Source organism: Notolabrus celidotus, unplaced genomic scaffold (assembly GCF_009762535.1).
Source record: "Notolabrus celidotus isolate fNotCel1 unplaced genomic scaffold, fNotCel1.pri scaffold_248_arrow_ctg1, whole genome shotgun sequence".
Taxonomy (NCBI): domain Eukaryota; kingdom Metazoa; phylum Chordata; class Actinopteri; order Labriformes; family Labridae; genus Notolabrus; species Notolabrus celidotus.
This window is the reverse complement of record NW_023260092.1, coordinates 1-25,000: the sequence shown is the minus strand read 5'-3', so window position 1 is coordinate 25,000 and position 25,000 is coordinate 1. Positions and strand designations below refer to the sequence as shown.

General features: G+C 48.1%; 3 protein-coding genes across 4 annotated transcripts in view; 1 reads left to right on the top strand and 2 right to left on the bottom strand.

The window, feature by feature from the left end:
• Nucleotides 1–344, bottom strand: part of LOC117809296 (tetratricopeptide repeat protein 24) — an 11,520-nt gene extending 11,176 nt beyond the window's left edge. Inside the window, exons 1-2 of one of the 2 annotated variants that reach the window (XM_034678861.1) lie at nucleotides 278–342; nucleotides 60–166 (exon numbers count right to left, since the gene is read on the bottom strand). In XM_034678861.1, coding sequence (XP_034534752.1) covers nucleotides 60–82 — 23 coding nt within the window. In that variant the 5' untranslated portion in view covers nucleotides 83–166; nucleotides 278–342. Of the gene's footprint in view, nucleotides 1–59 lie in introns of both variants that reach the window. The other variant, XM_034678862.1, reaches the window with a different exon arrangement.
• iqgap3 (IQ motif containing GTPase activating protein 3) lies at nucleotides 202–16,755 on the top strand. Its single transcript, XM_034678860.1, has 37 exons — nucleotides 202–652; nucleotides 1,353–1,440; nucleotides 1,929–2,085; nucleotides 2,530–2,607; nucleotides 2,693–2,769; nucleotides 3,000–3,067; nucleotides 3,971–4,084; nucleotides 4,520–4,698; nucleotides 4,797–4,878; nucleotides 4,987–5,150; nucleotides 5,236–5,323; nucleotides 5,434–5,597; nucleotides 5,782–5,942; nucleotides 6,043–6,158; nucleotides 6,247–6,410; nucleotides 6,586–6,676; nucleotides 6,925–7,092; nucleotides 7,189–7,331; nucleotides 7,413–7,583; nucleotides 7,879–7,962; nucleotides 9,320–9,391; nucleotides 9,610–9,679; nucleotides 9,773–9,981; nucleotides 11,267–11,419; nucleotides 11,527–11,690; nucleotides 11,793–12,017; nucleotides 12,874–13,014; nucleotides 13,104–13,188; nucleotides 13,269–13,501; nucleotides 13,717–13,849; nucleotides 14,011–14,113; nucleotides 14,321–14,441; nucleotides 14,843–14,930; nucleotides 15,028–15,240; nucleotides 15,375–15,661; nucleotides 15,872–15,980; nucleotides 16,089–16,755. The coding sequence occupies exons 1-37, from the start codon at nucleotides 625–627 to the stop codon at nucleotides 16,200–16,202; spliced, it is 4,905 nt and encodes a 1,634-aa protein (XP_034534751.1). The 5' UTR covers nucleotides 202–624; the 3' UTR covers nucleotides 16,203–16,755.
• A 2,786-nt stretch (nucleotides 16,756–19,541) lies between these two features.
• Nucleotides 19,542–22,198, bottom strand: LOC117809294 (membrane-spanning 4-domains subfamily A member 18-like). Its single transcript, XM_034678859.1, has 7 exons — nucleotides 21,772–22,198; nucleotides 21,582–21,692; nucleotides 21,434–21,490; nucleotides 20,141–20,281; nucleotides 19,967–20,053; nucleotides 19,772–19,868; nucleotides 19,542–19,684 (listed from the first exon to the last, which is right to left on the bottom strand). Exons 1-7 carry the CDS (start codon nucleotides 21,886–21,888, stop codon nucleotides 19,542–19,544), a joined length of 753 nt encoding a protein of 250 aa, XP_034534750.1. The 5' UTR covers nucleotides 21,889–22,198.
• Between the last annotated feature and the right edge of the window lie 2,802 nt (nucleotides 22,199–25,000).

The window sequence follows — 25,000 nt, the reverse complement described above, 5'->3', positions numbered from 1 at the left end:
GCTGCAGCTAATGCTAACGAGCTGTAGCAGTGTAAGCTAACAGTCAGAGGAGGACTCACCGTCGGCAGGTGGAGGTGTTCATCCTTCATCATGATCACAGATCAATCATCAATAACAGCATCAGATCGATATGTTTGATGACGTGTTTACTGAAGCAGCTGCCCTGCTGTCATATGACACAGTTTGTTGCCATGACAACGTGTAAACGACCACAGCAGAGAGTTTCTTTTTTAAAAATAGAAACAAGTAAACAAAGAGAGTTAAAGTTTAAATCTACCTTCATCAAACATTCATCCTTTAAAAAGGATCAACTCAGCCAGCTGTTTGTTATTATCACACCTGGGAAATACATAGACCACAATCCAACGCGGTAACGCTCCAGCCAATGGGAGTCGCTGCTGGAGGATCAGCCAATCAGAGCGCGGCGGGAGCTTTCAAACTTCAGACCGGAACTAGGAGGGAGCCGAGCAGGACTCAGCAGGACCCAGGAGGACTCAGGAGGACGAGATTAACTGATTTTACATTCCTGCATTTTAAACTTCAAACTCCAGAGACTGAGAGGAGACTTCTACAGACCCGGTCCCGACACGGAGTCAACCAACCGGCGGGAGAAGAAGAGGCAACATGGCGGATTCAGGAGGACAGAGCCGCTGTGAGTCCAACGAGTCCTACATGTTAGATCCTGTTAGTGATAAACATGATTAATGTTTAAAATGTGTTTATTAAATAAACACTCCTCATGTTTTTATCTGCTCGGGTTTATCAGATTTAATAACTTTAAAAAAGATGTGATTTATTATCAGATCATTAAAGTCAGAAACACAATGTTCATTATTTGTTTTTATTATAAAACACTATAGGAACAATACAAATCTATCCCGGGTTGTTTGTTTTGTTTTTGTTGTTTGTGTCTGGTGTACTTTTCATGTTGTTGTTTTTGAAGCTGTGCTGTAACACAAACTGTCTCTTTGAGGACATTAAAGTTTTCTAAACTAAAGACATTTTATTTTGAAAATTTAAAACGGTATTTTGAGGATTTTTAAGAGATATTTTTTCTGAATTTACTTCAGATAACTTCTGACAGAGCTGCTGCCAGTGCACTTTTTATTGATTATTTTTTGTTTTGATTATTCATCCTGTCAAACATCAGAAACTATCAGAGAGTTCAAACCGCTGCTTTTATTTTGACATCAGTCTGACACACAGGTTGTTTCCTGTCATCAGTTATAAAGCTCTACATATTGATCCTGCACACACCTGAGACCATCTCACCTGTGAGACAGCACCTCTGTGCCTGGATACACGTGTGTGTCATATAAGTGTGTGTGTGTGTGTGTGTGTGTGTGTTACAGACGAGCGTCTGACCGCAGAGCAGATGGACGAGCAGAGGGTCCAGAGTGTGGCGTATCAGTACCTGTGCAGGTTGGAGGAGGCTAAGAGGTCAGTGAGATCCTCCTTGGACTGATAGACCAGGTCCACCCTGACCTGGATCAGGATCTGGATCAGGCTGTTAACACTGAACAACAACATCACGTTATTCTTTAAGATTCTGTGACAGAAATATGAGATATAACTTTATTAAAACGTTCTGATGTTTCTAAGGAGAGGTACTGAACGGTCTGCAGTGGACTCAGGTGACCCATGAGCTGATCATAGTGTCACCTGAAACAACATGTCCCATCATGCATTGCTAGATAAATAAAAAGGATATTTGTCCCACCTCTCCTCAGCTGACCAAGATCATAACAGTGCAGCTGGATGACATCACTGTGACATCACTGTGACATCCCTGTGACTTCTCTGTGACTTCACTGTGACTTCTCTGTGACATCCCTGTGACATCACTGTGACTTCACTGTGACTTCACTGTGACTTCACTGTGACGTCACTGTGACTTCACTGTGACATCACTGCTCTCTTCTCCTCAGGTGGATGGAGGCATGTCTGAGGGAGGAGCTTCCTGCGCCCACTGAGCTGGAGGAGGCGCTGAGGAACGGCGTCCTCCTCGCCAAACTGGGTCACAGATTCGCTCCGGACGCCGTCAGCCTGAAGAAGATCTACGACCCCGAGCAGCTGCGCTACAACGTAATACACACTCACTGTCAACACACACTCACTGTCAACACACACTCACTGTCAACACACACTCACTGTCAACTCACACTCACTGTCAACACACACTCACTGTCAACACACACTCACTGTCAACACACACTCACTGTCAACACACTCACTGACAACACACACTCACTGTCAACACACACTCACTGTCAACACACTCACTGACAACACACTCTGTTTACATACAGCATGTATAAAGGATGAGACCCACTCATCACTCAGTCAGTCTTCATTTATAATAACTGTGATCTCACTTCACTGAGAGAGCAGGTCAGTCTATCCTCTGATCAAAGGGACAGGAAGTGACTGAACTCAACATCAATGTCAACACATCTAAAATGATAAGTGTGTGATCATGTGTGTGTTTTAATGTGTGTGTGTGTGTGTGTGTGTGTGTTCATCCACCAGGCTGTGGGGCTTCAGTTTCGTCACACTGACAACATCAACCACTGGAGGAACGCCATGACATCACTCGGACTTCCAGCGGTCAGTGAACGCACCGTTATTGATCAGACTATAGATCAGCTGATCAGAGGATTTATCAATAACATGTTGTTGTTGTTGTTTACAGATCTTTCACCCTGAAACTACAGACGTTTACGACAAGAAGAACATGCCCAGAGCGGTTTACTGTATCCACGCTCTCAGGTGTGTTCCCCTCTCTCTCTCTCTCTCTCTCTCTCTCTCTCTCTCTCTCTCTCTCTCTCTCTCTCTCTCTCTCTCTCTCTCTCTCTCTCTCTCTCTCCCTCTCTCTCTCTCTCTCTCTCTCTCTCTCTCTCTCTCTCTCTCTCTCTCTCTCTCTCTCTCCCTCCCTCTCTCCCTCTCTCTCTCTCTCCCTCTCTCCCTCTCTCCGTCTAACAGTCTGTCTCTCTCTTCAGTCTCTTCCTGTACAGACGGGGTTTGGCTCCTCAGATTCAGGACCTGTGTGGGAAGGTGAAGTTCACAGGTGAATATAAGTGATTGATTATTATTATTAAAGATCTTAAATCAGGAGTGAACAGAGGAGCTCACTGTTGGAGTTCTTGTTCTTTTGGAACATGAACTGACCAATGAGGGAGCCTCTCTCCTCTCCAGCTCCTCCCTCTTCGCCAAACATGGTCACTGCTATCACCATCACAATGTGATCAAAGCAGTAGAATGAGATCAAAGCAGTAGAACAAGACCAAAGCAGTAGAATGAGATCTAAGCTGCATAATGAGACCAAAGCAGTAGAATGAGAACAAAGCAGTAGAACAAGACCAAAGCAGTAGAATGAGATCTAAGCTGCATAATGAGACCAAAGCAGTAGAATGAGAACAAAGCAGTAGAATGAGAACAAAGCAGTAGAATGAGATCAAAGCAGTAGAATGTGACCAAAGCATTAGAATGAGATCAAAGCAGTAGAATGAGATCAAAGCAGTAGAATGAGAGTAAAGCAGTAGAATGAGATCAGAGCAGTAGAATGAGATCAAAGCAATAGAATGAGACCAAAGCAGTAGAATGAGATCAAAGCAGTAGAATGTGACCAAAGCATTAGAATGAGATCAAAGCAGTAGAATGAGATCAAAGCAGTAGAATGAGAGTAAAGCAGTAGAATGAGATCAGAGCAGTAGAATGAGATCAAAGCAGTAGAATGAGATCAAAGCAGTAGAATGAGATCAGAGCAGTAGAATGTGGTCAAGCTGAAGAAGAATCTAGAGATTGAGATCATAAACTCTTTAGTGTTTACTGAGGGAACAAATCAGCTGATGAAGAGGAGGAGGAACATTTACTACAGACTGATACACTCAGAGGAGTCGCCCCCTGCTGGGCGTTACAGAGACTGCAGGTTTAAGATGCTTTAACAGATGTTCTGTTCTCACGTGTTCAGAGGAGGAGATCAACAACATGAAGATGGAGCTGGATAAATACGGGATCCAGATGCCGGCCTTCAACAAGATCGGAGGAATTCTGGCCAATGAGCTTTCAGTGGACGAGGCTGCAGGTACACACACACACACACACACACACACACACACACACACACACACACACACACACACACACACACACACACACACACACACACACATAGTCAAAGAGGAGGAGATGGAAGATGATGAGAAGAGAAACAGATTAAAAAGGGGGAAGATGTGGGGATGGTGGAGAAATGAAGGAGGTGCAGAAGAAAGGAGGTTGAAGTGAAAAGGTAGGGGCAGAAAAGAGAGGGAGAGGGGGAGAATGGAGGAAGAAGAGCATAAAAAAAGAGGAGTTAGTGTGGTAAAAAAAAGGATTAGGGGGAGAAGAGGAGGATCCAAAGGAGACAAAGGAGGTTGAGGATAAACAGAGAAGGTTAGGGAGGAGGTGAAGTGTGTAGGAGGGATAAAGAGGAGAAGAGGAGTTCCTGAAGTCAGTGACATGATTCTTTTCTTCCCATCAGTCCATGCGGCGGTGATCGCGATCAATGAAGCAGCGGACAGAGGACGGGTGGAGGCGACGGCGGAGGCTCTGAGGAACCCGAACGCGCTCCTCACCGACCTGCAGGAGGCGCTGATGAGCGTGTATCAGGAGATGCTGCGTCAGGCCCGGAGGAGGAAGGAGGAGCAGGCTGCCAGCAGGGTGAGAGCTGAGCTGTGATTGGTCAGAGAGAGAAGGGTGACGGTCCAATCAGAGGGCAGAGCTGTAGTCCTGACCGTGTGTGTGTGTGTGTGTGTCAGGGACGAGGTCCAGAGGAGAAGGATATCTACGAGGAGTTTCTGACTCAGAAGGAGATCCAGAAGAACATCCACGTGGTGAACGGTGAGTCTTTACCTCCTCTGTTTGAACCTCCTCGTCACACCTGAACCAACAGGTGAGCCGGTGACCTTTGACCTTTAGATCCTGATATTGATCTGTATTGGTTATCAGTGCGCTCAGCGGTGGAGCAGGTGGATGAAGCTCTGGACTCGTCGGATGAACTCTCGCTGCTCGCCGTGCTGCAGCTGCCGTGTTTGTCCCTCAGGGGCCTCCGTACTGACAACGGGCCCTGGTACCTGGACCAGCTGTGTGCAGACCGGCAGCAGAAAGCCATGGTAACAATAATAATAAACATCTCACAGTGCTGTGTACATATGAACTAGCATCCTTCACATCCTGCTGTGTGACCTTTGACCCCAGGATCAGGGCTGTGTGGACCCTCTGGAGCCTGAGGAGCTGCAGGAAGGAGTGACCATCGCCAACCAGGACGCCACCCGAGCCCTGGCAGGTGAGACCGTCTGTGGTTGCAGAGGGGTTATAAATGAGAGGCGCCCCCTGCTGGACGTCACAGAGACAGTGTATACATAATGCATCCTCTCATGTCTCTGTGTGTTTCAGTGGATGCTGCCGTGCAGAGTGTGAACGCGTCCCTGCGCGGCAGTGACCCCCGACACACGGTCAGCTGTCTGCTGACCTCTGACCTTCAGCTCCCTGAGGTGTATCCGTCTGCTGCGTCTCTGTATCACAGAGAGCTGCAGCTGCTGCAGAGACAGAGCCCACAGGTACGCCTAACACTCACCTGTCAGGCAGCACGCAGGGTTTAATATGCATCAGTGTGTGTCTGTGTGTGTGTGTGCTGCCCCCTGCTGGTTAAACACAGGGACAAGTGTAGTCTGCAGACCTCACTGCCCAGGTGATCCTTCATCACGTGATGTGAATGTGTGTGTTCCCACGTGTCTCCACTAGGGGGAGCTGCAGCAGGAGGAGCTCTTTGTTGCCGTGGAGATGCTGTCAGCTGTCGCTCTCATCAATCATTCTGTGGAGGCGGGACATCTGCAGCAGTTCAGCTCCTCATTGGTCAGTCCGTCTGCAGGGCTCTCTGATGTCGACCCCACCCTGCTGGACAGGTACGTGTCCGTCTACCTGTCCGTCCGTCTGTGTGTTATGACTCACCTGTTTTAATAAAAGAGTCACAGAAACATTAAACGTTCTAATTTAACCCTTCAGGTACTTTGACGCTCTGCTCAGCGTGAAGCAGCAGGCGGGGAAACAGCTGCTCACCTGGAATCACCTGCAGGAGGAAATCAACAGAGTCAACGCCTCATCGCAGGACGAACACCTACGTACGAACACACACACACACACACACACACAGCATACACACACAGCATACACACACCTGACCTCTGACCTCTCTCTCTGTGACCTCAGAGCTGCAGGTGTTGGCTCAGGTAAACGAGGCCGTGCTGAGAGGAGACACTGAGCGGCTGCTCTCCGCTCTGATGCTGCCCTCTGCTGGAGTGGAGCAGGTTCTACCTGAGAACACCTGCAGATACCTGAACCTGCTGACATCAGCCCAGAAACACAGAGCACAGGTACACACACACACACACACACACACACACACACACACACACACACACACACACACACACACACACACACACACACACACACACACACACACACACACTAACACACAGGTGAATACACACAGGTAAAGTGATCTGGATTCAAAGTGAAGTCAGGTGACCTTTTCTGTCCAATCAGGTGAGCAGAGACCCAGGAGCCGAGCTGTGGTTGGCTGATATCCAGGAAGCTGTGAGGAGAGCCAATCAGCAGAGCCAGAGAGCCCTCAAACGTGAGGCTGAGACACACGCGCACACACACACACACACACACACACACACACACACACACATACACACATACACACATACACACATACACACACACACACACACACACACACACACACACACCTGACCTCAGAGGTACACACCTGTACACACCTATCTGACACTCACGCTGTGGAAACATCAGTAATCAGAATGTGTGTGTGTGTGTGTGTGTGCGTACATGTGTGTGCTTGTGTGTGTGTGTGTTCAGTGTGTCTGTCCGTAGCGGCGGTGAATCAGGCGGTGAAGGAGAACAGGGCGGGTCAGACTCTGCGTGTTCTGGCTCTACCTGAGGTCCACCTGCAGGGCGTCATTCCCACCTGTGCTGCAGAGTATCAGAGAGAGCTGCTGCAGCTGATCACACACAGGATGCACTCAGGTAATGACCATATATAGATGAGAGGGAGGGGGGGTTAATCATTATGTAGGAGTGGTGCAGGTGAGACAGGAAGTGAACACCTGTCCGTGTGTACAGGGGACAACAGGAGTCCGTGGGTTCGATTCCGGCTGGAGGACGGCTCGCTCTATTACTTCCACCTGAACCGTCTGGAGGGCGGCTGGAGGAAACCCAACGGATTCATCCACAACAACGTGTTCCTGGACCGGGACCAGATACAGGTCAGACCCTCACCTGACACGCACCTGATGAGGCGTCATGTGATGCATGATGTCATGTGTGATGTCATGTCTCCCCTGCAGGAAGTGGTCAGCGAAGTTTCCGGATCGCACAGTCGCGGCGTGCTCTGGAGGAACAGTGAAGCCCTGATCACTCGTCTGCAGGCGGCGTGTCGGGGTCACCTGGTCAGACGGAGGCTGGAGGCTCGACGACGTTACCTGATGAGTCAGACGCCGGCTGTCGTCACCATCCAGGTGAGAACACACCTGACTGTTTGAACCATCACTAACCCGAGGAGCTACAGAGGCTTTAACAACCATCCTCTGTGTGTGTGTGTGTGTGTGTGTGTGTGTGTGTGTGTGTGTGTTTGTGTGTGTGTGTTTGTGTGTGTGTGTGTGTGTGTTTGTGTGTGTGTGTGTGTGTGTGTGTGTGTGTGTGTGTGTTTGTGTGTGTGTGTTTGTGTGTGTGTGTGTGTTTGTGTGTGTGTGTTTGTGTGTGTGTTTGTGTGTGTGTGTGTGTGTGTGTGTGTGTGTGTGTGTGTGTTTTCAGTCTCACTGGAGGAGGTTCGTCCAGCAGGGGGCGTACAGACGTCGGCTGCAGTTCCTCTACATGAACTGGAGAGCTGTCGTGAAGGTAACGATCGATGACGTCCTGAAACTCTGAGAGTCGTTTTCTCCTGTGGTTGTTGTTTTAACACACCTGGTCTCACCTGTTCACATCCCAGTCTCTCCTGGTCTCACCTGGTCTCACCTTTGTCTCACCTGGTCTCACCTTTGTCTCACCTGGTGTCTCACCTTATTCTCACCTGGTCTCACCTGGTTTCACCTTTGTCTCACCTGGTTTCACCTTTGTCTCACCTGGTCTCACCTGGTTTCACCTTTGTCTCACCTGGTCTCACCTGTTCACATACCAGTCTCTCCTGGTCTCACCTGTTCTCACCTTTGTCTCACCTGGTCTCACCTGTTCACATCCCAGTCTCTCCTGGTCTCTCCTGGTCTCACCTTTGTCTCACCTGGTGTCTCACCTTATTCTCACCTGGTCTCACCTGGTTTCACCTTTGTCTCACCTGGTCTCACTTGTGTCTCACCTGTGTCTCTCCTGGTCTCACCTGGTCTCACCTTTGTCTCACCTGGTGTCTCACCTTATTCTCACCTGGTTTCACCTTTGTCTCACCTGGTTTCACCTTTGTCTCACCTGGTTTCACCTTTGTCTCACCTGGTCTCACCTGTTCACATCCCAGTCTCTCCTGGTCTCACCTGGTCTCACCTTTGTCTCACCTGGTGTCTCACTTTATTCTCACCTGGTCTCACCTGGTTTCACCTTTGTCTCACCTGGTGTCTCACCTTATTCTCACCTGGTTTCACCTTTGTCTCACCTGGTGTCTCTACTTCTTCTCACCTGGTCTCACCTGGTTTCACCTTTGTCTCACCTGGTCTCACTTGTGTCTCACCTGTGTCTCTCCTGGTCTCACCTGGTCTCACCTGGTCTCTCCTTTGTCTCACCTGGTGTCTCACCTTATTCTCACCTGGTCTCACCTGGTTTCACCTTTGTCTCACCTGGTTTCACCTTTGTCTCACCTGGTTTCACCTTTGTCTCACCTGGTCTCACCTGGTCTCACCTGTTCACATCCCAGTCTCTCCTGGTCTCACCTGTTCTCACCTTTGTCTCACCTGGTCTCACCTGTTCACATCCCAGTCTCTCCTGGTCTCACCTGGTCTCACCTTTGTCTCACCTGGTGTCTCACTTTATTCTCACCTGGTCTCACCTGGTTTCACCTTTGTCTCACCTGGTCTCACTTTTGTCTCACCTGTGTCTCTCCTGGTCTCACTTGTGTCTCACTTGTGTCTCACCTGTGTCTCTCCTGGTCTCACCTGGTCTCACCTGGTCTCACCTGGTCTCACCTGGTCTCTCCTGGTCTCTCCTGAGTTCAGAGTTAGGTCCTGGACTCGTCACAGCAGGTTGTCTGATGGTTTCTGTGTTTGATGAACAGGTTCAGTCGTTCGTCAGGATGTGGTTGGCGAGGAGGAGATATCGAGCTCGGCTGAGTTTCTTCAGACGTCACGTGAGTTCTTGTCGTTAAATTTGGACGTAACAAAAGCTAGCAGTTTCCCTTTGTTTCCAGTCTTTATGCTAAGCTAAGCTAACCTTGCTGTGGTTGCATCTGTTGCATCAACCTTGACATCAGAGAGGAAGACAGGAAGAGGAATTCACTACAGCCAATCAGAGCGCAGCATCATCGTGTGTGTGTTTCTCAGGTGTAGTAACTCCGTGTGTCCACAGGTGGGGGCTGTCGTAAAAATCCAGGCCTTCTTCAGAGCTAACCGCGCCCGAGACGAGTACAGGATGCTAGGTACGTTCACTAACGAGCGTCTGATTGGTCACTTAGCTCCTTGCTGACATCATCACTCTAACCTATTAAGCCCCTCCCCTCACGTTTTCTCAGTGCACTCGGCCACGCCCCCTCTGTCCGTGGTCAGGAAGTTTGTTCACCTGCTCGACCTGGGAGACGGTGACATCAGAGAGGAGGCGGAGCTTCTGCGTCTGAGGGAGGAAGTGGTGAGGAGCATCCGCTTCAACCGCCAGCTGGAGGCAGACCTGAACCTGATGGACCTGAAGATCGGCCTGCTGGTCCGCAACAAGGCCACGCTACAGGTAAACACACCACAGGTAGACCAACTACAGGTAAACACACCACAGGTAGACCAACAGGTAAACACACCACAGGTAGACCAACTACAGGTAAACACACCACAGGTAGACCAACTACAGGTAAACACACCACAGGTAGACCAACATGTAAACACACCACAGGTAGACCAACTACAGGTAAACACACCACAGGTAGACCAACAGGTAAACACACCACAGGTAGACCAACAGGTAAACACACCACAGGTAGACCAACTACAGGTAAACACACCACAGGTAGACCAACATGTAAACACACCACAGGTAGACCAACAGGTAAACACACCACAGGTAGACCAACAGGTAAACACACCACAGGTAGACCAACATGTAAACACACCACATGTAGACCAACAGGTAAACACACCACAGGTAGACCAACAGGTAAACACACCACAGGTAGACCAACATGTAAACACACCACATGTAGACCAACAGGTAAACACACCACAGGTAGACCAACATGTAAACACACCACAGGTAGACCAACAGGTAAACACACCACAGGTAGACCAACAGGTAAACACACCACAGGTAGACCAACAGGTAAACACACCACAGGTAGACCAACAGGTAAACACACCACAGGTAGACCAACAGGTAAACACACCACAGGTAGACCAACATGTAAACACACCACAGGTAGACCAACATGTAAACACACCACAGGTAGACCAACAGGTAAACACACCACAGGTAGACCAACAGGTAAACACACCACAGGTAGACCAACAGGTAAACACACCACAGGTAGACCAACATGTAAACACACCACAGGTAGACCAACATGTAAACACACCACAGGTAGACCAACAGGTAAACACACCACAGGTAGACCAACAGGTAAACACACCACAGGTAGACCAACTACAGGTAAACACACCACAGGTAGACCAACAGGTAAACACACCACAGGTAGACCAACATGTAAACACACCACAGGTAGACCAACATGTAAACACACCACAGGTAGACCAACAGGTAAACACACCACAGGTAGACCAACAGGTAAACACACCACAGGTAGACCAACAGGTAAACACACCACAGGTAGACCAACAGGTAAACACACCACAGGTAGACCAACAGGTAAACACACCACAGGTAGACCCACAGGTAGACCAACAGGTAAAGGGAGAAGGTTTCACTATAACAGGACAATAAAATAAAGCTCCCTTCATCTGTTTCCAGACACCTGACCCTTTAGCTCCGCCCCCTCGTTAGTGCTAACGAGTTTCTCTGTAAACAGGAAGTGGTGTCTCACTGTAAGAAACTAACGAAGAAGAACGCGGAGCAGCTGTCAGACATGATGAACGTGGGGAAGAGCAAAGGACTGAAGGCCCTGAGCCGGGACAGGAGAGACCGGCTGGAGGCTTACCAACACCTGTTCTACCTGCTACAGGTGAGACTCACACACCTGGTCTACAAGCAGTCAGCTGATCTCAGGTGTGTGATCTCAGGTGTGTGTGTGTGTGTGTGTGTGTGTGTGTGTGTGTGTGTGTGTTTCAGACTCAGCCCCTGTACCTGGCTCAGCTGATCTTCCTGATGCCTCAGAGCCGGTCCACGGCCTTCATGGAGATGCTGGTCTTCAGTCTCTTTAACTACGGCTCCGACCGCAGGGAGGCGTACCTGCTGCTGCACCTGTTCACCGAGGCGCTGCGCTACGAGATCAGGTAACACACACACACACACACACACACACACACACACACACACACACACTCCCTGTGACTGTGATGTCATCAGTAACACCTGTCTCTCTGTGATGATGTCAGGCTGAAGGTGGAGCAGCCGAAGGACGTGGTCACAGGTAACCCCACCGTCATCAAGATGCTGGTGAACTTTTACCGCCACGCTCGAGGTCAGAACGCCCTGAGGGACGCTCTGGGTCCAGCACTACAGGACGTCCTGCAGGACCGGAGCGTCAGCATCAGGACTGACCCCCTGGACGTCTACAAGACCTGGATCAACCAGACTGAGACCCAGACTGGAACAAAGAGGTCAGACCAGATGCTGAATCACTAATGTGGAGCATACAGAAACCATCTACCGTTCAATTGATAACACCTGGTCTCACCTTGTCTCACCTGTGTCTCACCTGGTCTCAACTGTGTCTCATATGGTCTCCCCACTGTCTCATATGGTCTCCCCACTGTCTCACCTGGTCTCACCGCTGTCTCACCTGTGTCTCACCTGTGTCTCACCTGTGTCTCACCTGGTCTCACCTGTGTCTCACCTGGTATCACCTGTGTCTCACCTGGTCTCACCTGGTCTCACCTGTTTCTCACCTGGTCTCATCTCTGTCTCAACTCTGTCTCACCTGGTCTTCCCACTGTCTCATATGGTCTCACCGCTGTCTCACCTGGTCTCACCGCTGTCTCACCTGGTCTCACCTGTGTCTCACCTGGTCTAACATGGTCTCACCTTTGTGTCACATTGTCTCACATGGTCTCACCTGTGTCTCACATGGTCTCCCCACTGTCTCATATGGTCTCCCCACTGTCTCACCTGGTCTCACCGCTGTCTCACCTGGTCTCACCGCTGTCTCACCTGGTCTCACCTGTGTCTCACCTGGTCTCACCTGTGTCTCACCTGGTCTAACATGGTCTCACCTTTGTGTCACATGGTCTCACATGGTCTCACATGGTCTCACCTGTTTCTCTCCTGGTCTTACCTGTGTCACACCTGGTCTCACCTGGTCTCACCTGTGTCTCACCTGTGTCTCACCTGGTCTCACCGCTGTTTCATTGCTGTCTCACCTGTGTCTCACCTGGTCTCAGCTTTGTCACACCTGGTCTCACATGGTCTCATCTGTGTCTCACCTGGTCTCACATGGTCTCACCTGTGTCCCTGCAGCTCTCTGCCATATGACGTGTCCCCTGAAGACGCTCTGAGTCACCCTGAGGTCCAGAGACGCATCGACATCGCCATCATCAACCTGAAGAACCTGACGGACCGAGTCCTCAAGGCCATCACCTCCAACCTTCACAAACTGCCGTACGTGTTCACCTGTTGACCTCAGGTGTGTGTGTGTGTGTGTTTATATGTGTGTATATCTGTTAAGTGTGTGTGTGTGTGTGTTTCAGGTATGGTCTGCGTTACACAGCGAAGGTGCTCAGAGACGCTCTGAGGGCGAAGTTTCCTAAAGCGAGTGAGGACGACCTGTACAAGGTGAGGTCAGCATTTAGGCCCCGCCTTCTTTTTAACTTATCCTGTTTAAAGGTGTGACTCTAAGCCCCGCCCCCTCTCAGATTGTAGGTAACCTGGTCTACTATCGCTACATGAACCCGGCCATCGTGGCTCCGGACGGTTTCGACGTGGTGGACCGCTCCGCTGGCTCCGCCCTGCAGCCGGAGCAGCGTCACATCCTGGGCTCCATCGCCCGCATGCTGCAGCACGCCGCCGCCAACAAACACTTCCACGGAGACGGGTACCACGTCCGGGTCCTGAACCAGTACATCACCCAGACCCACAACCGGTTCAGGTCAGAGTCAGACCTGCAGTGACAGACAGAGATCATTTATACAGTAACAGGTTTACAGAGACCTTCATGACGTGTGTGTGTCTCTGTGTGTGTGTGTGTGTGTGTGTGTGTGTGTGTGTGTGTGTGTGTGTGTGTGTGTGTGTGTGTGTGTGTCTCTTTGTCTCTGTGTGCGTGTGTCTGTGTGTGTCTGTGTGTGTCTGTGTGTGTGTAAACAGGAAGTTCCTGTCGTGTGTGTGTGACGTCCCTGAGCCTGAGGAACGGTTTGAGATGGACGAATACTCCGAGCTGCTCATCGTCAACAAACCTGTGGTCTACATATCCATCAGTGAGCTGCTCAACACACACAAGGTAACACACACACACACACACACACACACACACACACACAAGGTAACACGCACACACACACACACAAGGTAACACACACACACACACACACCGTCATAGCGGCCTATGAGAGAATGAGCACTGATTTGTCCCCTGTGTGTGTGTGTGTGTTTGTGTTCCAGCTGTTGTTGGAGCAGCAGCAGGTCTTGTGTCCGGACCCCTCAGACCCCCTCAGACTTCTGCTGAAAGACCTGGGTCCAGTGCCCACCCTGCAGGAGCTCAGCGGTACTGCAGCTCACACACTAACACTGCTGATACTTATTTTCCATGAAGATCGCTCTGCATAGGATCCTGGTTAATGTGACAGGACTGGAGTTCCAGTCTGGTTTGTCTGTGATACAAGTGTTAGTCTCATCAGTCTGACCCGGTCTGTGTCACTGATCCTGGTTCTGGTTCTGGTTCTGATCCTGGTTCTGTGTTTCCTGCTCTCAGGTGATCCGTCAGCTGATCCGGGGTCAGACGGTAAGATGGAGGTTTCTCTGACACTCACCAACAAGTTCGACCTCTTCAACGAGGCCGACGACAAACAGGACGCCAGAGCGCTGCTGCTCAGGTAGGTTAGCATGTTAGCATGTTAGCATGTTAGCATGTCACTGTCTTTGCTTCAACAGACATGACTCTGTAGTGGAAGTCACTGCATTAAACACAGACATGACTCTGTAGTGGAAGTCACTGCATTAAACACAGACATGACTCTGTAGTGGAAGTCACTGCATTATAAACAGACATGACTCTGTAGTGGAAGTCACTGCATTAAACACAGACATGACTCTGTAGTGGAAGTCACTGCATTATAAACAGACATGACTCTGTAGTGGAAGTCACTGTATTAAACACAGACATGACTCTGTAGTGGAAGTCAGCTTCACCTGCTCAGGTGTGTTCAGACACATGAGCAGCACTGAGCATGCTCAGATGTGTCAGCTGACTCATTCACTTCCTGTTGTTTTTCAGCACGAAGCAGCTGATCATCGACATCATCAGAACCCAGCAGGGAGACTCTCTGAGCCACATCCTGAGGGCGTCCGCGTCACATGACCAGGTACACACACACACACACACACAGACACACATACACACACAGACAGACACACACACACACACACACAGACCATAGGTAAACGTCTCCTCCTCCACAGGAAGCGTCTCATGATTGGATGGTGCAGCGGCGTGCTCGTCAGGACGCTCGCACGCCCGACAAGCTGAAGAGGAACCAGTCGCTGGTTGCTAATGGCAACCTGAGTTTGGAGGAGAAGAAGAGGAAGATCGTGAGGAGTCTTCGTCGTCTGGAGGCGCTCGGCGTCCTGAGACCGCCGCAGACCGAGAACCAGATCCTGACCATGATCGCCAAGGTGAGCTAGGTGCAGCTTCAATCCAAGAAAACCTTCAAAATAAAACTCTTTCAATCAAAAATATATCATTATGATGGCGCAGGCTTTTATTTTGAAGGTCTAACATGACTCGTACACCTGTCCCCTCCCCTCAGGACATCCGTCAGCAGCGTCTGCACCGTCAGCGGCGAGGGGCGGAGCTCCAGAAGCTGCATCAGACGCTCGGCAGTCTGCAGGAGAAGAGCAGCTTCCACAGCGAGCAGGTGGATTACTACAGACATTACATCACTTCCTGTCTGGACAACCTGACCGCCAGCAAATCGACCAATAAGAAAGCAGCAGAGAGCAAAGGGAAGAAGAAGCTTCCTGCGCTGAGCTACAGCGCCGCCCGGCTGCAGGAGAAGGGAGTGCTGCTGGAGATCAGTGACCTGCCACACACACAGTGAGGACACACACACACACACACACACACACACACACACTGAAGAGTGTTGAGCATGTAAGAACTACAGATCTGTGACCATGACGTGTGATGTCATCATCATGTGACCTCACCTGTCCTCCAGGTGTTTTGATAGCTGATGTTTTTTATTGATGGATGAACCGTAGACCTGTTAGACGGTCTCACGTGGATCAATCTGATCTGTTCCAGGTTTAAGAACGTGGTCTTCGACATCACGCCCGGACCGGAGACAGGAAGCTTCAAAGTAAAAGCCCGGTTCCTCGGCGTGGAGATGGAGGAGTTCCTGCTGAAGTATCAGGTACAACCAGAAACTCAGTCCCTGATTGGTCAACCTGATATGTTGTATGATAGTTGTGTGTATCTGTGTATAATGTGTGTGTGTTTATGATGTGTGTGTGTGTTCCAGGACCTGCTGCAGATGCAGTACGAGGGTGTGGCGGTGATGAAGATGTTCGACAAGGCGAAGGTCAACGTGAACCTGCTCATCTTCCTCCTCAACAAGAAGTTCTTTAAGAAATGAACCAAGTGACGCTCCTCCCTTACACTCCTATCTCACTACATCATCTATATGTATGCATGATAATAAGTCACAGAGTGAGACATCTTCACATTCATATCTCTGTTTTTATATTTCAGTGTTTGATCTTTTTTAGAATCATGTTGTTTTTTATCTGTTACTGAAACACTCCATTTAGGACAGAGTGAAGCATCTTCACTACTATCTTTGTATCTCCCTCTACCTCCCTCAGTGTTTGGATATCTTTATAAATTACAGAGTGATGCATCTTCTCTACACTCCTATCTTTGTTTCAGATCTGCCTTTATCATGTATTTATCTAAGCTATTTTATATCACAGTATATCATGAGTCAGCACCCTTTATAAACACAGAGTGAGGTGTCTGTTCTACACTATCTTTGTTTTCTGTGTCTTACTACACTTCCTGTTATCAGTCAGCTGATCAATAACTGACTGATGATTAATAACTGTAAATATTTTCTGTCTCCTTCCTTTTCTTACATGTTGGGAAACTTTTGAGTTTTTTACTGAAATAAAAATTAGTGGTTGAAAAAATGTGACGATTCATTAAATCAGATTTTATAATTGATTACCACTCTGTAGTGGAAGTCACTGCATTAAACACAGACATGACTCTGTAGTGGAAGTCACTGCATTAAACACAGACATGACTCTGTAGTGGAAGTCACTGCATTAAACACAGACATGACTCTGTAGTGGAAGTCACTGCATTAAACACAGACATGACTCTGTAGTGGAAGTCACTGCATTAAACACAGACATGACTCTGTAGTGGAAGTCACTGCATTAAACACAGACATGACTCTGTAGTGGAAGTCACTGCATTAAACAGACATGACTCTGTAGTGGAAGTCACTGCATTAAACACAGACATGACTCTGTAGTGGAAGTCACTGCATTAAAAACAGACATGACTCTGTAGTGGAAGTCACTGCATTAAACACAGACAGGACTCTGTAGTGGAAGTCACTGCATTAAACACAGACAGGACTCTGTAGTGGAAGTCACTGCATTAAACACAGACATGACTCTGTAGTGGAAGTCACTGCATTAAACACAGACATGACTCTGTAGTGGAAGTCACTGCATTAAACACAGACATGACTCTGTAGTGGAAGTCACTGCATTAAACACAGACATGACTCTGTAGTGGAAGTCACTGCATTAAAAACAGACATGACTCTGTAGTGGAAGTCACTGCATTAAACACAGACAGGACTCTGTAGTGGAAGTCACTGCATTAAACACAGACAGGACTCTGTAGTGGAAGTCACTGCATTAAACACAGACATGACTCTGTAGTGGAAGTCACTGCATTAAAAACAGACATGACTCTGTAGTGGAAGTCACTGCATTAAACACAGACATGACTCTGTAGTGGAAGTCACTGCATTAAACACAGACATGACTCTGTAGTGGAAGTCACTGCATTAAACACAGACATGACTCTGTAGTGGAAGTCACTGCATTAAACACAGACATGACTCTGTAGTGGAAGTCACTGCATTAAACACAGACATGACTCTGTAGTGGAAGTCACTGCATTAAACAGACATGACTCTGTAGTGGAAGTCACTGCATTAAACAGACATGACTCTGTAGTGGAAGTCACTGCATTAAACACAGACATGACTCTGTAGTGGAAGTCACTGCATTAAACACAGACATGACTCTGTAGTGGAAGTCACTGCATTAAAAACAGACATGACTCTGTAGTGGAAGTCACTGCATTAAACACAGACAGGACTCTGTAGTGGAAGTCACTGCATTAAACACAGACAGGACTCTGTAGTGGAAGTCACTGCATTAAACACAGACATGACTCTGTAGTGGAAGTCACTGCATTAAACACAGACATGACTCTGTAGTGGAAGTCACTGCATTAAACACAGACATGACTCTGTAGTGGAAGTCACTGCATTAAACACAGACATGACTCTGTAGTGGAAGTCACTGCATTAAACACAGACATGACTCTGTAGTGGAAGTCACTGCATTAACCACAGACATGACTCTGTAGTGGAAGTCACTGCATTAAACAGACATGACTCTGTAGTGGAAGTCACTGCATTATACACAGACATGACTGTAGTGGAAGTCACTGCATTAAACACAGACATGACTCTGTAGTGGAAGTCACTGCATTAAACACAGACATGACTCTGTAGTGGAAGTCACTGCATTAAACAGACATGACTCTGTAGTGGAAGTCACTGCATTATACACAGACATGACTCTGTAGTGGAAGTCACTGCATTAAACACAGACATGACTCTGTAGTGGAAGTCACTGCATTAAACACAGACATGACTCTGTAGTGGAAGTCACTGCATTAAACACAGACATGACTCTGTAGTGGAAGTCACTGCATTAAAAACAGACATGACTGTAGTGGAAGTCACTGCATTAAACACAGACATGACTCTGTAGTGGAAGTCACTGCATTAAACACAGACAGGACTCTGTAGTGGAAGTCACTGCATTAAACACAGACATGACTCTGTACTGGAAGTCACTGCATTAAACACAGACATGACTGTAGTGGAAGTCACTGCATTAAACACAGACATGACTCTGTAGTGGAAGTCACTGCATTAAACACAGACATGACTCTGTAGTGGAAGTCACTGCATTAAAAACAGACATGACTCTGTACTGGAAGTCACTGCATTAAACACAGACATGACTCTGTAGTGGAAGTCACTGCATTAAACACAGACAGGACTCTGTAGTGGAAGTCACTGCATTAAACACAGACATGACTCTGTACTGGAAGTCACTGCATTAAACACAGACATGACTCTGTACTGGAAGTCACTGCATTAAACACAGACATGACTCTGTAGTGGAAGTCACTGCATTATAAACAGACATGACTCTGTAGTGGAAGTCACTGCATTATAAACAGACATGACTCTGTAGTGGAAGTCACTGCATTATACACAGACATGACTCTGTAGTGGAAGTCACTGCATTAAACACAGACATGACTCTGTAGTGGAAGTCACTGCATTATACACAGACATGACTCTGTAGTGGAAGTCACTGCATTAAACACAGACATGACTCTGTAGTGGAAGTCACTGCATTAAAAACAGACATGACTCTGTAGTGGAAGTCACTGCATTAAACACAGACATGACTCTATAGTGGAAGTCACTGCATTATAAACAGACATGACTCTGTAGTGGAAGTCACTGCATTATAAACAGACATGACTCTGTAGTGGAAGTCACTGCATTAAACACAGACATGACTCTGTAGTGGAAGTCACTGCATTAAACACAGACATGACTCTGTAGTGGAAGTCACTGAGTTTATTAAACATTCACAACTTCATTGTTAGCTTTGGTTGGTGTTTGGCGAACTGGCGAGGGGTTGGTTAACACGAGGCTGGTCATGGCGCCGGGGGCGGGGACTATGTCGTTCAGGTTAGTGTCGTACTCATCAGGCTTCGCCATCTATTAAACCAGGTGAGAGAGAAACAAACAGGTTAAGAACAGGTACATTATGTCTTCAGTTTAATGACCTCTGACCTCACTGACACTGACATAGCTGTTGTCTGAATGGGGCGGGGCTTCATATATGGGCAGTGTATTCGTCCTCTCAGGAGCTCCCTCTTGTGGTTCGTTGTTGGTGATGATATGCTGGAGAAGAAAACAGTAGACGGGTATCAGGATGAAAAGACTCACATCACATGACCTCTTCCTGCAGGTGGACTCACCTGTTCCTCAAAATGACTTACAATGACGTAGCTCAATGTGGCAAGAATATATTCAACCAAGCAGAATCCGGTGAGGACCAAAGAGAGTCTCAGATTTAGACTCCGGACCTAGAAACCAGAATTTATAAGAAATTAATATCAGACAATGAAACATCTGATCATGTGATCACTGCGACAGGTAACAGAATGTCTTACCCAATAGGTGAAGGCGTCACAGCAGGTGACGTTATGAACACACTCGCCCACATGAAGCCCAGCAGCATCTAAAACGTTGATAACGACGGCCGCAGCTGAAGTAACCACAGCCACCATACTGAAAGTCAGAGAGCTGCTCACCTGTGGAGCAGAGAGCCGTCAGCACACCTGGACGATCTGAGGTCACCTTCAGAGAGTTGAGGAACAGCTGCAGCCAGGTGTTCCTGAGGAACAGCTGCAGCCAGGTGTCCTCTGGAACAGCTGCAGCCAGGTGTTCCTGAGGAACAGCTGCAGCCAGGTGTCCTCTGGAACAGCTGCAGCCAGGTGTCCTCTGGAACAGCTGCTCCCAGGTGTTCTCTGGAACAGCTGCTGCCAGGTGTTCCTGAGGAACAGCTGCAGCCAGGTGTTCTCTGGAACAGCTGCTGCCAGGTGTTCCTCAGGAACAGCTGCAGCCAGGTGTCCTCTGGAACAGCTGCAGCCAGGTGTTCCTGAGGAACAGCTGCAGCCAGGTGTTCCTCAGGAACAGCTGCTGCCAGGTGTTCTCTGGAACAGCTGCAGCCAGGTGTTCCTCAGGAACAGCTGCAGCCAGGTGTTCTCTGGAACAGCTGCAGCCAGGTGTTCCTCAGGAACAGCTGCAGCCAGGTGTCCTCTGGAACAGCTGCAGCCAGGTGTTCTCTGGAACAGCTGCAGCCAGGTGTTCTCTGGAACAGCTGCAGCCAGGTGTTCTCTGGAACAGCTGCTGCCAGGTGTTCCTCAGGAACAGCTGCTCCCAGGTGTTCTCTGGAACAGCTGCTGCCAGGTGTTCCTGAGGAACAGCTGCTCCCAGGTGTTCCTCAGGAACAGCTGCTGCCAGGTGTTCTCTGGAACAGCTGCTGCCAGGTGTTCCTCAGGAACAGCTGCTCCCAGGTGTTCTCTGGAACAGCTGCTGCCAGGTGTTCCTGAGGAACAGCTGCTCCCAGGTGTTCCTCAGGAACAGCTGCTGCCAGGTGTTCTCTGGAACAGCTGCTGCCAGGTGTTCCTCAGGAACAGCTGCTCCCAGGTGTTCTCTGGAACAGCTGCTGCCAGGTGTTCCTGAGGAACAGCTGCAGCCAGGTGTTCCTAACCTGGAAGAGCTGCTGCCAGGTGTTCCTCAGGAACAGCTGCAGCCAGGTGTTCCTGAGGAACAGCTGCAGCCAGGTGTTCCTCAGGAACAGCTGCAGCCAGGTGTTCCTCAGGAACAGCTGCAGCCAGGTGTTCCTCAGGAACAGCTGCAGCCAGGTGTTCCTCAGGAACAGCTGCAGGACTGTCACTTACCAAAGAGCTTCTGGAGCTTGTTGCCGTGGACACAGTCAGAGACCCAGACACGATGAACTGTAGAGAGAGGACAGGTGAGCTGCAGGTAGAGACAGACCAGGTGTGTTAACTTAGACAGGTACATCATGTGGTGAACAGGTGATCTCACACTCAGAGGGCCCCACGCCACCGCCCCGCTGATTAACCCCAGCGTGTCCGCACAGGTAACCAGGGCGAGCTGGACGATGAGGATCATCAGTCCGATGACGATCTGCAGCGTCTGCAGGTACGAGCACACCTGTCAGACCGGACTACTCACAGAGGAAACACACCTGCAGGACAGATCTGACCACACTCACCCCGATGACTGACACCTGGATCCTGGACCGTGTTTCCTGGGGAGAGTTTGGTCCCGCTCCCTGAGTGACCACGAACACCTGCCCCACTGCCGTGACCACAGGTGGGGACGCCGACATGACGAGAGGAAGTGAGACGCTGCTGAGAGGAGCTGCTTTATAACCCTGATGGACCAGGAAGTGTTCTTATTATTCTGTCCTTGAACCGGTCCCCTTATTGACTTATTAAAACCCACACCTGCTGATCATTAACTTATAAACACGACATCTAAACTCATTAACTTATTACAGCTTCATCCTCATCTCAACGTCTCCTCATGATGAAGGCTGATCACAGAAGCTCCTCCTCCTCCTCCTCAACGTTACAGTGAAGCTGAGACTCAGTGGAGACAGATGGACAGGTGCTCCACAGCTGAATCAGAGCTCTGGTAGTTGGTGTCCATCAGAGAAATCGTGGTCCTGATCCGAGCTCAGGTCTTCAAAGAGAGTCACCTTCTATTCATTTATAATCTCTACTGTTCATCATCCTCTCTGTTAAACATTACAGACTTCTGATGGTCTGAAGAGACATCCAGGAAACAAAAACCCCCAGAGAGCTCCGCCCAAAGTTCAATTCTTAAACCACTCGTATAATTGTTTTAAATTATAATTAGTCACTTCCTCCTAAAGAGTGAACTACAGGCAGCACTGCATTAAACACAGACATGACTCTGTAGTGGAAGTCACTGCATTAAACACATACAGGACTCTGTAGTGGAAGTCACTGCATTAAACACAGACATGACTCTGTAGTGGAAGTCACTGCATTAAACACAGACATGACTCTGTAGTGGAAGTCACTGCATTAAACACAGACATGACTCTGTAGTGGAAGTCACTGCATTAAACACAGACATGACTCTGTGGTGGAAGTCACTGCTTTAAACACAGACAGGACTCTGTAGTGGAAGTCACTGCATTAAACACAGACATGACTCTGTGGTGGAAGTCACTGCATTAAACACAGACATGATTCTGTAGTGGAAGTCACTGCATTAAACACAGACATGACTCTGTGGTGGAAGTCACTGCATTAAACACAGACATGACTCTGTGGTGGAAGTCACTGCATTAAACACAGACAGGACTCTGTAGTGGAAGTCACTGCATTAAGCACAGACATGACTCTGTGGTGGAAGTCACTGCATTAAACACAGACATGATTCTGTGGTGGAAGTCACTGCATTAAACACAGACATGACTCTGTAGTGGAAGTCACTGCATTAAACACAGACATGACTCTGTAGTGGAAGTCACTGCATTAAACACAGACATGACTCTGTAGTGGAAGTCACTGCATTATAAACAGACATGACTCTGTAGTGGAAGTCACTGCATTATAAACAGACATGGCTCTGTAGTGAAAGTCACTGCATTATAAACAGACATGACTCTGTAGTGGAAGTCACTGCATTATAAACAGACATGACTCTGTAGTGGAAGTAACTAAGAGTAAGAGAAGAGTCCAGGTGCTGAACCGGTCTTCCTGCAGTCCTGACTTGTCCCCCATTGAAAACTAAAAACATGATAAAGGAGACCCTGAACTGTTGAGCAGCTGAAATCTTCTATCGGGCAAGACTGGGACAACATGTCCCTTTAAAGTCCAGAACCTGGTCTCCTGGGTTCACCAACGTTACACTTTAGAGTCCAGAACCTGGTCTCCTGGGTTCAGCAGGGTTTACAGAGTGTTGTTAAAGACGAGCTGATGAACAGGAAACAGGTCTCTGGACCGACTGATTGAAACATGATCACATTAAAATAATATTTTTCATTAAACATGATTAAAAAGCTTCAGTAGTGTATCCTGAGCTGCAGGATCATCAGATCCCTGACTGGGCTCTGGTGGAGTCTCCGGCCTGAATGAAGCAGCAGGTCTGAGTGTTGAACAGAAACATCTTTATTCCACAGTTTGAGTCACAATCAGAGCAAAGAAGAAAATAGATTCACAGATTCATCAGAGACGTTTCTATCTGCTAACAGGCGTACAAAAATACTTCCATTTCCTCTGAACCTCAAGTTTCTACTCAACACCAAGGTTCATCTGAAAGACCAGGTCCTGATCCAGTCTGAACCAGCATAAACCTGCCTGAACCGGTCTGATCCAGTTTAAACTAGTCCTGTCTTTTTGAAACCAGATCAAACCGTTTCAGTTTCAGCTCACCACTTTTCAAAAGTGTGATCAGCTGACGTTTATTCAGGTGCACCTGCATCTAAGCTCCTCCCTCTTCCATATGTGACAGGTGATGTCATCAATCTGTGATGTCACACACCTGTCCAAATACAAAAGGAAGTGTTTTCAAATAAAAGCAGATACGGTGATCCGCCTTTATTTATCCTCAAACTGAGACTAAAGTTCACCTGCAGGACACGCATCACATGACCACCTGTCAGCAGGTCAGGACTAAATCCACCACGATCCGTTATATCCCAAACTCAGAAACATTCGGCTCTGAATATCTCTAAACAAATTATTTGTATCATAAAGTTTAATTTGTACATAAAGGAACTTTATTTTGAAAGTGTCGACAGGAAGCTTCAATAAAAACGTTTCATTCGCTCAAACTCTCCGAAACATTCAGCTTCAATAAAACTTTATAAAAACAAAAACAGGTTTAGTCTGATCCTTTCATCCAGGATCAGACCTTTCAATCGGTCCGTCCCTGCATGTCCCGGACAGAGCATCAGCCTAGCTTAGCATAGAAAGGCAATTATTAGCTTAGCCTAGCACAAAAAAAAGATACAGTTAGCTTAGCATTACGACTGGAGGCAGGGAAGATATAAGTGTAAACATTACTCTGAGTCGTAGTGAAGACAGTGGATGAGGATGTGTCACAATATTACAACTTCATATTCAAAAATCAAAACTTTATTAATAAAATACTTTTATCTAATCCTTTTATGAGACGGTTCTTTAAATATTAAACCCTGTTCTCTTTAGATTTCATTTTATTACAACGTAATTCTCTAAATCTCTAATTGTTTTCACCTTTAGTGTAACCATCATTTATGTTGTAGCTTTAGCAGCCGTTAGCTTTAGCAGCCGTTAGCTTTAGTGGACAAGTTAAAGGTGACATATTCTGCTCTTCTTCATCAACATATATTGGTCTAAGAGGTCCCCAAAACAGGTCTTTAAAGTTTATGCTCATAAAAACACTTTGAAATCAGATTCTGGTCTGCCTGTAAACCCCTCTTT